Source organism: Gadus chalcogrammus, chromosome 8 (genome assembly GCF_026213295.1).
Source record: "Gadus chalcogrammus isolate NIFS_2021 chromosome 8, NIFS_Gcha_1.0, whole genome shotgun sequence".
Lineage (NCBI taxonomy): Eukaryota > Metazoa > Chordata > Actinopteri > Gadiformes > Gadidae > Gadus > Gadus chalcogrammus.
Genome location: NC_079419.1, coordinates 12,048,520 through 12,061,967, shown reverse-complemented (window position 1 = coordinate 12,061,967; position 13,448 = coordinate 12,048,520). Strand labels below are relative to the sequence as shown.

Genomic DNA, 13,448 nt, shown 5'->3' with positions numbered 1-13,448 from the left:
GATTTGAGAGACCATCAACTTTGATGTTATCGCATAATATATATAGCTTTAGTACGTGTGTTCATGTTGGAAATGTATATCATTCTGTATATAACGTTCTCAAAACTTTGATTTGAATGAATACATGTGTTATGGTCAATGGAGCATTTTAGGAACCTGTTATGGGAACGTATGTAGCAAAATCCTATTCTTCTCAGTATTTTAAACCAACACAAGGCTGATTCATTTCAACCCAATCAGTGTGCACTATTTTTAATGTGTTGGTCCAGCCAGTTGACAGTAATGTAGTCTTGTAGACGCATCCCTCAAAGACACCCATTGTAAGCCCACTCTATCTACTTTGTGGCTTTGTGAATGCTACATATTTCTGGTGATAGGGAATAGTCAGCATCTGGCTCCTGTTTGTAGGAGCCCGAGTGGAGCTGGGTTCAACCTTGGTGAGAGATCAAGTAAAAGCCGATGACCTGCGTCTGGCCAGATGGGTGATAAGCAATCCGGAGAGGAAGAGACAGATCAGGACAGGAAGTGACATATCATGACCAGTGTTTCCCACACATTGACGAGACTATGGCGGCCCGCCATAGTCTAATTTCGGCCGCCATAGTCTCTGCGTGCACATGAATTATTATTATTAAGGCGAAGTTTGAAGACATACACCCCCCCCCCCCCCCCCCCCCGTCAACAATCGCTCCATACCCCCCCCCCCCCCCCCCCGTCAACAATCGCTCCATACCCCCCCCCCCCCCCCCCGTCAACAATCGCTCCATACCCCCCCCCCCCCCCCCCCACCTCCCCGGTCAACAATCGCTCCATACCCCCCGTACCCCGTCAACAATCAACAATCGCCCCATACCAGCCCCCCTCCCCCCCCCCCCCCATAGTCTCCAAAATTTCTGTGGGAAACACTGATGACATAAAGAGACATTTCAGGACAGGAAGTGACATTTGTAGGACAGGAAATGAAATATCATGAAAGGAATGCCGCCTTCAACGCGCTCAGAGGTTTCGGGAGTCTCGGAGGTTTGGAGCTTAAGCTCGGTGGAAAGTGCTTTGAACACTCTGATGGGTCGGAGATTTTTGAGTTTCCGGCGGAAGTAAAGCTACCCGAGTCCTCCGAGTTCACGTCGCAACAATCGATGCCCATTTCGCTGTCATTGCATTGATAGGCTAAAGTGAACTTGCAGCAAGCATTAAGAGGCGAACTTAACACCAATTCTAACTTTTGCATTAAGATACATTGTCTACAATTATAAACATCACCTGATAAATTCGCAAGCAGTTCTAATAACTGATTCATCTGATTCAGCTAAGAAGCGCAAAGAGGTCCCTGCGGGCATCCATACTTGTTGTTATAAAGTCTAGTGTCAAGAACGATCTGTTTTTCCGGTTTTATTTCATAGCCTACAAACTTCTGAGGGGCGTTTCCTGAACGCTTTGGGGGGGGTTCAGTAAAGACACGTAAGCTCTTCTGAACCTCAGAGTGTTTTGAAGGTGGCAGAAGAGACCGGACGTCACACATCAGGACAGGAATTGACATATCAGGACAGGAAGATGCAAGTGACATAACAGGCCAGGAAGAGAAATATCAGGACAGGAAGAGACAGGAATCGTACAGACCACAGGATGGAGTCAGTGATTATTATCAGTCATCCAGTTCACTTATAAGGCTCAAATCAAAAGGTCACCTTTCCAAAGTGATGGCTTGGAGTCTGGGGTTTAAGCCTTTTGAACGGGGGGGGGAATAGGTGTCATGTATTCTTCTGTATTCTTCCCCAAAGGGAATGTTTTCTGTTGTTCTACAGTCGATTTCACATCCAGAGCCCTCCTACTATCCAGTTCTCGTCTCTCTCTCACTCTCTCCTCCCCTCCCCCCTAACCTGGCTTCTCCTCCGTCTCCCCTTCCCAGCAGCGGTGAGTAACTTGTGGTCGTGCGGGGCATCAGGATGAGAAGATGGCAGCCATATTGTTACCAACAGGTCCTGATGGCGTGCGGCGCTTCACCCGCCAGTCCCTGGCCGCCCTCCAGCAGCGGATCTCCGAGGAGCGTTCCCGGAGCACCAGGGACTACAAGGAGGACCTGGGCAACGTGGAGGCCCCCAGGCCCCGGCCTGACCTGGAGGCCGGCAAGCAGCTGCCCCGCATCTACGGGGACCCCCCCTCGACGCTGGTGGGGGTGCCGCTGGAGGACATCGACCCATTCTACTTCCAGAACCAGAGGGTGAGAACAGGAAGGGGGGGGGGGGTACGGGAGGGGGGGGTGATAGAGGGTGTGGGTGAGGGTGTATGTTGGTGTGTGTGTGTGTGTAGGTGTCTTTGTGGTTGTTCGGCCTGATCTTTGAAGTTCAGAGAGGATACGAGTGTGTGTTCATGTTAGTGTGTATGTGTTTGTTTGTTAGTTGGAGAGGTCATGTTTGGAAGGCTTTAGCAGGAGAGATGGTTGTAGTTGGCAGAGTAGTGGGGCTGTGTTTAGCTCCGTCTTCGATCAAATGGTCATTGTTGTTGCCGAACATGTAGGAATTGAAGAAAGTTGGTGTTGGATGAGTCAGAAAGTGTTCAACATAGTACAACATTAGGGACTTTTGAGAATTGTGCTCTTTTCTACTGTGAGATTTGATGGTGGGACATACATTTACAAAAGTGCTTCATTGAATGTCTAATAAAAGCTATCTGTTGAACTACGAAAACCAGCGACAATATTTGAGGCGAACTTTGTATTGCTCAATATCATCTTTGTTTTCTTAATATCGGATCAACATCGACCCATTTAAATTACTTTACAAGTCTATCCTCATCTTGTTAGTTCAAAATGAGCTATGAACAAGTAGCTGAACAGAGGATTGTGGGGAGGGGGTGAGGGGGTGTGATTGAACCCCGTCTTCAGAGCTCTAAGCCGGCACTGTATAGGGAGGGCTGCGGCGGTGGTCGCTTCTCTCCCACTCTCTCTGCCGTCGTCTTTGTTTTGGCGTGCTGCTTCTACTGAAGGATTATCCCGAGGTTGGTGGATATTTAACTAAATGCCGTCGCCACATCTGGAGCAACTCCACTTTAAACTGGCGGCTTCCCTCGTGACCACGAATAGCCAACCCAGTGGGCCTCGCCATCAGCCAATCACCTTGCTCGCTTGCAAAACTGCAATGCTTTATTGCTGACAGGAGTCCATGGTGCTGGACAGTAATGTTTTCACCATCAATTCTTGTTGATTTGCCCTTTAAGAAGCATTAAAACCAAAATCGATGGCCATATCCAATTATTCATATATTTTAAAGTTGTACTATTGAATATACTATCGTCAACATAGTAATCTATGACATTCTATCACCCTGATTAAAATCAGACCATAATTAAGAAAAAAGTTTTTTCAGTCTCTGCCAAACAGTCTTCTGAGAATTCCAGCGACGCTCTTTTCGTGTCAGTCCTATGGTATACTCTTTGAAATCGGGAAGAAGGGACACATGCCGCGAGGTGTTTGTGGATGGGTGGAGCTCCGTCTGGGCAGCGGTAGACTTTAATGTCTGCGTTTGAGAGAGGCTTAAGCTGTAAAGCCTAAGTGTAACGCCGCGTTTCATAAACAATAAGGCTCGTACTCAATGACTCGTAGCCTAAAAATAAATATCACAACGTCGCCGTCGGTTGTAACAATTGGGATAACCAACTCCTCCCTCCTTCCTCGAACTCCAAAACGCATATTTTCCTATCTCATAGTGTTCGAATTTGAGATGAAGATGTGGTTTTCCTTATGCTTCACATGATCAAAGTATGAGTTTTGAGAGGATAACCTCATACCTTATATTACCACGTACTACTACGTTATGACCCTACTGGACTCCTTAGTATAGTATTTTGAAAGCGTAACACAAGTATGTTTAACACATCTGACTATCAACCCAGTAGATTTAAAGATAGCAGTGTTTTAATCATATGATTAAAACATAAATAACGATGAGTGATATATTTTCCTCTGTTTGTGTTTCCCTCGCAGACTTTTGTAGTGCTCAACAAAGGGAAGGCCATCTTCCGCTTCAGTGCCACGTCAGCCCTCTACATATTCACCCCGTTCCACTGCATTCGGGCTGTCGCCATCCGGGTCCTGGTCCACTCATATCCTTACGCAGGGACGCCCGTCTACCTGAGAGAGAGAGAGTGTGTGTGTGTGTGTTTGTTTGTGTGTCTGTGGTCTTGTGTGTCTGTTGGTCTCCCATCTTTTGTGTGATCCAGGGACAAGTGCATGTGTGAATTGAAGTATTAAAGGGATACTGTTCTCTCTTTGTGCTATTTGAAATGATGGTAGCTCTTTGTCTCGACTCAATCCACGGCAGGTTGGACTTCCTTTACATTTAGTTGCTAAGCACTCACTTTGAACCAAAGCCTCTTAACTTGAGTGAGACTGTGAACAATTAAAGCAAACACTCAATGGCGGAGTATCAATACTTTTTTCAAAAACAAACAACTGGACAGTGCAGAGTAGCTATAGGATCCCGGTATCCTTTGTCGGTATGGGCTCCCTGATATTTTTTTTGCGAGGACGAAGAGACATGTTAATGTAATTAGGGATAATGTAATAGCGGCGATACAGAGTTTATGAGGCTTGAGGGAGATTACACTAATGATGAGGGAGCAAAGTTTCAGGAGATAAGCTTTGGATGGTGCTATAGGAAGGTTCTATAGGATGTACATGAATTGATATTATCTGTCTAGCCTCTCACAGCCTAAAGTCTCTAGGATTCAACCATGTCACCAATATCCAGAGTACCTCTGCCTGTAGGTGGCTATGAGCAAGGTGCCCCAATCCTAATGACATGAATCTGAATTCACTGAAAGTCCCATTGAATTAAAGTGTCTGGTCAACGCCTAAGTAATGAATAGTGCATATGTTGTTGTTATTTTATTTTGTTCAGCCTACCACAAAGAAACAATCAATTGCATGTCAGGGAACTCTGTTTAAATAGTCAATTGACTTTATGCATTTTACATAAACTCCTCAGGGAAGTTTCAAAGATATTCCAGTCAAACAGGAACTGCCTCAGCAAGACAGTCCCCATTCAATACTGATTTAGCAGTAATTATTATCCACTTCCTTTACCCCCCCCCCTCTCCCCCTTATAGATCTGTTGGATTTTGCCGTAGTCCCATTTTTATTGAAACGGCTTTGTAAGGTTCCTCTGCCAGAGCATCGCGAAACCCAATCCTCTGATATCCGTCTTTAATCTGCGCAACGAAATAAGAGCAAAGGAGATCATGACATTACGCATGCGGTGGCGTCGGCTGCTCTCTATTAGGTCCTCAGACAGAGCCCAACGGTCCATTTCAAAGGCAGGGCCAGGGAAACCATCTCTTCCCAGTCTCCTCTCCTCCTCTACCTCTGGGATTAGCTGAGCGGTCACTATCGCTACGCTAGCCCAATGGGCTTTCTTCAGGCGATTAAAATGTCATGTCTGCATCGTTAGCCGCTAAGACATCCTGTGGCCGGACAGGATGTGACCTCATTGATGGGCTGATGTTGAGGTTGACATTGTGCACCTAAATCAAAGGAAACTCTTTTTATACTGTCGTTATATATATATCGATTATTATTCAAAGTGTGATGTGTTGAACGTAAAGCAAGGTTAAGTTAAAACTATTATTGATTGAATGCATAAAGGATCCTGCCCCTTGAGGCTTCTTAGCCCCAGCATATGATGGGTTACATGCAGAGGAGGATTTTCCCTGTGGGGAAGGGGATTAATAAAAAGTATAAAAAAAATACATTTAAATAAATACCTGGAGATGAATGCAGACTTAGGCATTCCTTGATTTATATATTGACTTAAGCGACATTCACACATCAATTTGTTGGGATTGCTCACCAACCACGGCATACAGATAACACTATTTGTTTTTTTCTGTGACTGAAGGTAATGTGCTTATGCTAATACTATTTTTTCATTTTCTTCTGATGCTTCTGACGGATTTGTTTGTCTACCCATGAGATTTATTTAATGATATCACTGTCAACATTCGCTCTCAGGCTGAAATCTTCTGTCATGCATCTGAGTATGTTTGTAAATCTCAGTTTAGTCTAGTTTTATAATACCTTTGGCACTCAACCATCCCATTGTAACCCTTTCATTGCAGCATCCTTTTCATATTGATAGGATTATTTTATTAAACATCGACCTGCTTCTAATTTTGTCAAGGTTAGAGGCTGATAGTAAATGTATTTTTTTTGTTGCCTCTTAATCATTGTCGGTAACGCTTTGCATTTACATTTTCCTTAACACTTTTCCTCACATTATTCAGCCTCTTCATTATGTGCACCATTCTGACCAACTGTTGTTTCATGGCTCTGTCGGACCCGGCCCCGTGGACCAAGTATATAGAGTAAGTAAACACTTTCTGATCCCCATACACCTGCTACCTTAAGGATAGTCCAGTGGCTAGGGTGTGTGTCTCCCAGGCCTACGGTTCTGGCCTCCAGACCCAATGTCTGCATTCTTCCTGCAGATGCCTAACCCCTACCTGCTCCTCAAGTACAAATATTTGTGTACCTAGTCATTGTAAGGACATAACTAATGGGACAATTGTCTGCTAAATGACCAAGTAATTAGTCATTTAACAGATGCGTAACCCCTACGGGCTTCTAAATAACAAATATCTGTGTATATATTCACTGTTGTAGCTTTAGGGAGAACTGTCTGCTAAATTAATAATTAATTAGTAACAATGCACAGTGCTTTTGTAGTGAAGGAATTCACACTGTGCTACTACATGTGTCCTAATGCTTTGTCAGTGGTGGTTGGGGAGCGATTAGTCACTCCAGTAAGTACAGCATGGTGTGACGTCGACGTGTCTTGGAATGCTGCATCTCCACGTGAAAAGAGCATGTGGGATGACGCCATTTTGATTCATTAAACATATTTCATGAGACATTCCATTGAGATGCAAGGTGAAGCTGTTGCCACAATCATCCATCATACATCATGTCCTAGCATGTTACTCTTAGCATGTAAACTGCATGTTAACTTCATCAAATGTGATCTTGAACATGGCCGATTCAAGTTTGAATAATGTGAAGCATTTGTCAAATGGCAGTTATATGTGACATAGGAAATATGGTCAAATGACTAGGTTATACGGACCATACAGACTAACCAGGTGGTGGTTGCAGTGTGAGTGTTTAAATGTCAATCAAGTTGGGCAAATTATTCCCAACTTCCGTTGGCTCTGAGTTTGTTTCTCTTCATCCATTGTTTGGAGTTGATTTCCTCATAACCCAGCCTTGGACATGCATTGATATTTTCCAGATATACGTTCACGGGGATCTACACCTTTGAGTCTCTCATAAAGATCCTGGCTCGGGGGTTCTGCATCGGACCCTTCACCTTCCTCCGAGACCCCTGGAACTGGCTGGATTTCTCTGTCATCAGCATGGCGTAAGTCACATGACGATTTCTTTCTTTCGAATGATGTATTATCTGATCGATCAGGGCATGTATATCGCAACATCTTGAAATTATTTGTCTTTACTTGAAGACATTGCTGTGTTTAAACTGCCACAGGGTTTCTCATGCTACTGATAACAACGTTTTCAGTAGCCTAGGTTATGGTATATTTATGTTAATTTAGGACTACAGTACTCCTCTCTTGGGGAGTATTGGAATCAATAAGTCCCATGATGCACTCTGATATACCATCAAAGAAGAGAAACATCATTAGATAATGCTATAACAATAATAGATAATGCCTTACTCGTCTGTTTGAACGGTGCTGACCTGGCATCTCGTGTGAGCAGACGAGCCACAGTTCTATAGTTTAATATGAATTGCAAGTGTAGTATGTTATTACAGCAATATCAACTGACGTTTTAAAAACTTTCATTTAGAGTGAATAGTAATATAAATTACATCAGTAATTTAAGAAAATGCATCCTTTATACATCCTTTTCATAGAGTCTTATTTATCCAATTAAAAAACCGAGGTGCAGAGATTTTCAAATTATGCATAATTTATAATCTATAATCTGTTGCATAATTGGCCAGGTGCTTTGAGTTGTTCCTCTTAATTGGCTGTTTGTTTTCCACGTGAATAGAAAAATGTATTGCATACGTCATAATTCACTAACTGGTGTTTTAACGGGCTGTATTCAATATGGGGATGGTTTCACCTTGATCCTGGATGGTCTATAGGGGGCTATGAAAATTACTTTATAAGCCTATTAGGCAAGTCATGGGACTGCATGCTATGATCCAATGCTGCTAATGCAGGTGCTGGATTAGACAGTTGAGCTGTTATGTGATGCGCTATCCTCCAAGGACAACCATCCCAACTGAAAACAACACGGCCAATCTAGATTAGAACTACGTTGTTAGAACATTGTTCAGAAAAATGTTGATGTGGACACAAACAATCTAATCAGTGTCCATGTCAACTGGAATTAATAACTCAAATCGTTTTCCTTCCTTAATTTGGTTAAATTCTCAACTCCTTAGTTGTTGTGTTTTTCAACCAAATCTTTGAACCACATCTATCATCCACTGTTGATTTTTGTCTATTTTCTTTTCAGATATGTGACAGAATTTGTCGACCTCGGGAATGTTTCTGCATTAAGAACCTTCAGAGTACTACGAGCTCTGAAAACCATCTCCGTGATCCCAGGTAGGCCACATTCCACCCATGTACTCATGTGGCTCACGCTGGTCCTCTTTGACAAGGGTTGGCCATCCCGATTTAGGCCCAATCCCATTTCTACCCCCTTACCCCTTCCCCTTACCCCTCCCCCTTGTTTTGATGGGGTAAGGGGATGGGGAAGGGGAAGGGGGAAGGGGTAGAATGTCGTTGATCCATCCCATTGATGGATGGATCAACAAGCTCAATGCCCTCCCTCCCCAGGCCTGAAGACCATCGTGGGGGCCCTGATCCAGTCGGTGAAGAAGCTGGCGGACGTGATGATCCTGACGGTGTTCTGCCTGAGCGTGTTCGCCCTCATCGGCCTGCAGCTCTTCATGGGCATCCTGCGGCAGAAGTGCGTCCGCAGCCTGGCCCACTGCTTCAACTCCTCCATGTCCGTCAACGACACCTTCGTCTGCAACAACCGCACCTGGGGCTCCCGCATGGACTTCCTCACCAGCGAAGGTCAGCCATGGGGTCATCCACCCATCACTTTGGGTGGTGGTGGTGGTGGTGGTGGTGGTGGAGCTGGCAGTAAGATTCATCAACTCCAATCATTTTGTAATCGCTGTTTGGTTAAGGAGCTGGAGCTTGTATTTATTAAGAATTATCATCATACGATTGTGATAGTAAGAGTAAAGTATGATTAAGTCGAGTAAAAATGGTTTTCTTTCCTCTCTGCAGATAACTTCTATAAAGTTGAAGGAGCCAAGGACGCCTTAATATGTGGCTATGGAAACGATGCAGGGTATGTCATGATCTCTCTCTCTCTCTCTCTGCAGGCCATTATGTAACAAACCATGTTAATCAGAGCCAAATCTGTATCTCTTAATACAGTGTCTGAGTGCAGTTTCTGAATGCAGTATCTGAATGCAGTATCTGGATGCAGTGTCTGGATGCAGTGTCTGGATGCAGTGTCTGGATGATGTTTCTGAATGCAGTGTCTGAATGCAGTGTCTGAATGCAGTGTCTGAATGCAGTATCTGAATGCAGTGTCTGAATGCAGTGTCTGAATGCAGTGTCTGGATGCAGTGTCTGGATGCAGGAACTAAGGCCCCGTCCACACAAAGCCGATTTCATGGCGAAACCGCAAAGGTCTTGTACCGTTCGGCCTTCCGTACAACACGAAGCCGGCGGAATTCGCTGACCGAAACCGTAAACTTCTGAAACCACCCTCGGAGGTGGTTTCAAATCTACCCGGTTTCGTTTTGGATTTGTGTGGACGCCTGAAACCGACTGAAACCGTAAACCATGACGTCATCGCCCCACCCCTCGACCCTCTAGCCAATGACGGGTAAGCCCGCGGAGTCTCAGAACTCACAACAACAAAGATGATGGCGGGACTACAGCTGTTAATCGTTCTGCAGCAGATCATGTCCCTTGTTGGGTTGCTAAGCCATTATTTATTGAGACTGTTGACTGACTGTTTGTTTGTGTTAGTGGTTCGGGGGGCAGCCTTTATGCGCATGCTCGCCTCTTCTTCTTATTTATTTTTCTTCTGGATTTCTGTAGCAGAAGCAGCGCCACTTATGGGCCTGGCATGTGTACTACAGCGTTTCTACAGATACTACCCGGTTTTCGCTTGACTCCGTCTTTACGGAGATACTCCGAAACCGGATAGTTCGAAACCGGAACGGTTTTGCCCGTTTCGGCTTCGTGTGGACGGGGCCTTGATGTGATATCTGAAACATACTGAAGGACAGGAGGAGATCCGGTAAGACCTCAATACTGGAAGGTTTCTGGTTGCGTATCTCTCAGCCTTTAGCTGAAAGGTTCAGGGTACGTATCCCAATGTCCGCCGTCTACTAAGCATCCTGCTAAAAACGGCTAAATAGCATTTGTGAGGATGTGTAGACTCAATAAACAACACTTGTGAGTGACTGCAAGGGACTATCTAAGCTCTACATAACTTTGCCCTATCATCATTCAAAATAGCAGATTCCTATACCCTCTCTCTCCTTCCATGAGAAGAACCAACAGAGAGATGAAGAACATGCTCTCATCATCATCATCTGAATTATTATCCCTATTGTTATATGAATCCAACCCCCCCCCCCTCCCAGGACAAGATAAATGCAGAGGAATCCCATGCAAAGCAGATACAGTACATCCTGTTGAGTGCAGAGAGGGTTTGTGTGTGTCCGAGTGTGTGGCGTGACAGTGCCCTCACGGCAGGGCTGACATGTGGCCCGGTGGTTGATCTTTGCTGTCAGCCGCTGGTGCCTTTTTACCACACGGAGAGCAGCTGGGGGTAGGATGTAATGTATGCACACACACACACACCAGTTAGAGTTCATTAGGACTGAAAGCTCCATCGCACGCACAGGTTGACCGAATCACAGACAACAGACACAGAGGACAGATCATCCTGGCTGGGGATGCCTTTGAGATGTTGCGTAAGGGTTATGGAAGTGTCACTGAATGGGTTGTGATTGTTGTGGATCTGCGTTCTTCTATTGTACATCGTACAACAGAGTGTGGGACTGCGGTTGATGGTGAGTGTGTCGCTCAGCTTGGGACACTTTAGTGGTGTGACACTGTTATTCCGCTAGCCTGAATAACATGAATGTCATCGAGGGAGGAGGAGGAGGAGAGGGGGTTAACCTGTACACACTGAGGAGGTGTTTCATTTGAAGGCAGGGCTTTATATTTTATTTTGATTCCAATCAAAGCACAGTGTCAGACTGTCCAAATTTCTCTAGTCAGTCCGTATACTGCGCTGCCTAATCCCATAAATCCAGAGGCTTTCGAAGCGACCACAAACAGGACGGCAGTGTCCCATGCCAGGCCTCAGGTCAAGCCTTGCAATGAACTAAAAACCCATCTGTGTCCGTCTGAAATCCCAGGGGCTTCGGCAAAATGGCCCCCCTGACCATCGGTGTCACTGGTTAGTCGTAGACCGTAACAGGTTCAAACTAATTACTGGACAGTGGCGAGCTAGTACACGCTAGGTGAAGGAGGTTTGATCGTCTGCATTCAGTGGTTTATTTTATGGAGGAGAGACATTTTAGAGATGTATTGGTATTGACCTTTCCCCCCCTACCCCACCCAAGAAGTTAAAGACTAACCGAACGTTGTTCATTTTGTGTTGGGCTTATTTCACAAGTTCTTTGTGAATATCATTATACATTGTAGAAGGAATACAAAAATAATTGAAGAAGGATGAGGAGAGAGTAGAGGAGAATCCCTCGCCTCTCTCTTGGACACAAGTTGTCGGCAGGGAGTTCTGGGATTTTGGAGAGCGACGTCACAGATCTCTCTAAACTAGTAGGTCAGCTCTATCTGTCCCCCCAGCTGTTTCTACCATGATGCCCTTCACTCTTTAACGTGTGTGTCTGTGTGTGTCTGTGTGTGTGTGTGTGTGTGTGTGTGTGTGTGTGTGTGTGTGTGTGTGTGTGTGTGTGTGTGTGTGTGTGTGTGTGTGTGTGTGTGTGTGTGTGTGTGGGTGTGTGTGTGTGTGCGTGCGTGCGTGCGTGCGTGCGTGTGTGTGTGTATGGGTAGGGGCATGTGTGTGTGTGTGTATTGAACGTGTTTGTATGCAATTGCTTTTGTATGTGTGTGCTTGGACATGTTTCTGTGTTGGTGTATGTGTGTATCTGTGTGACTTTGAGCGTGTTTGTGTGCATTTGTGCATGACCATTTTGAGGGGGACCAACAGAATGGAAGGAAGATACTTGTTTTTTTTTTCACAATTGTAATCTATTTTGTTTCATTACTAATGTTTGTTAATAGCATTTCCAACAACAGAACTACAATGATTATTTCCCCCTGCAGTGAAGTTTAAAACCTTGGTTCCAATTAACAATTGGGATTTATAGTATTTTTTTATGTTAAACTAATCAGCCAATAAGAGCGGCTTAATGTGGTATATGATCCAAAATGCTGGACAGCTCGGGGACAACAATAGAACAACAGTTAACAACCGACATCTGATCAGTAGGTGTTTGTTCTCCAGAAAGGCCCAAGACAGCTTCTAACTTCTGTTATATTGTAGATTTGTGCTTTTTTTCTGCCGGGCCGTTGAGATGTTAAGCAGGTCAGTGTAGAGGACGGATGCTTAATCTTTTGAGTGAATTCCAACAAGTAATCCCTGAGTAGATTTCCAAATTAAACCTTCGGATACATTATGATGACTCGCACACACACACACACACACACGCACACACACACACACACACACACACACACACACACACACCCACAAACCCAGGCACACACACACCCAGGCACACGCACAAATGCATACACATGCCCTTGCATACATACTAATGCAAAGTATGCACATACACACAGAGTTCATAGACAAGCACACATGCACACCCTCAAACCCTCACACACACACACACACACACACACACACACACACACACACACACACACACACACACACACACACACACACACACACACACACACACACACACACAAACACACATTATTATGGATCACTCGTTAGATACTATTTGTAGAAGGCCTGGACTTGGACGGTTGTCCTTAACTGCTCTGATACAAGATGAAATGCACACCCTCCCCCATAAGGAATTAAATCCCTTTACATTCACCAGATGTCTCTTTTCATTGGCCGTTACATGTGGGATATGTTTCTCACGGTAGATCCTAGGAAATGGGCCCTAAACTCAACCTTGACTCATATCACTTCTGTATATAAAGCTGACTGTGTCTTCTGTCTGTCTGTCTGTCTGTCTGCCTGTCTGCCTGACCCTCTCTCTCTCTCTCTCTCTCTCTCACTCTCTCTCTCTCTCTCTCTCTCGCTCTCTCTCTCTCTCTCTCTCTCGCTCTCTCGC

The 13,448-nt window shown here is 44.8% G+C and overlaps 1 protein-coding gene across 1 annotated transcript in view; it reads left to right on the top strand.

The window, feature by feature from the left end:
• LOC130387284 (sodium channel protein type 4 subunit alpha B-like) overlaps window positions 1–13,448 on the top strand; it is a 40,437-nt gene that overhangs the window by 3,224 nt on the left and 23,765 nt on the right. The window contains exons 2-8 of the mRNA XM_056596304.1: window positions 1,910–2,218; window positions 3,980–4,100; window positions 6,270–6,357; window positions 7,281–7,409; window positions 8,540–8,631; window positions 8,866–9,108; window positions 9,328–9,391. Coding sequence (XP_056452279.1) covers window positions 1,952–2,218; window positions 3,980–4,100; window positions 6,270–6,357; window positions 7,281–7,409; window positions 8,540–8,631; window positions 8,866–9,108; window positions 9,328–9,391 — 1,004 coding nt within the window. The 5' untranslated portion in view covers window positions 1,910–1,951. The remainder of the gene's footprint in view (window positions 1–1,909; window positions 2,219–3,979; window positions 4,101–6,269; window positions 6,358–7,280; window positions 7,410–8,539; window positions 8,632–8,865; window positions 9,109–9,327; window positions 9,392–13,448) is intronic.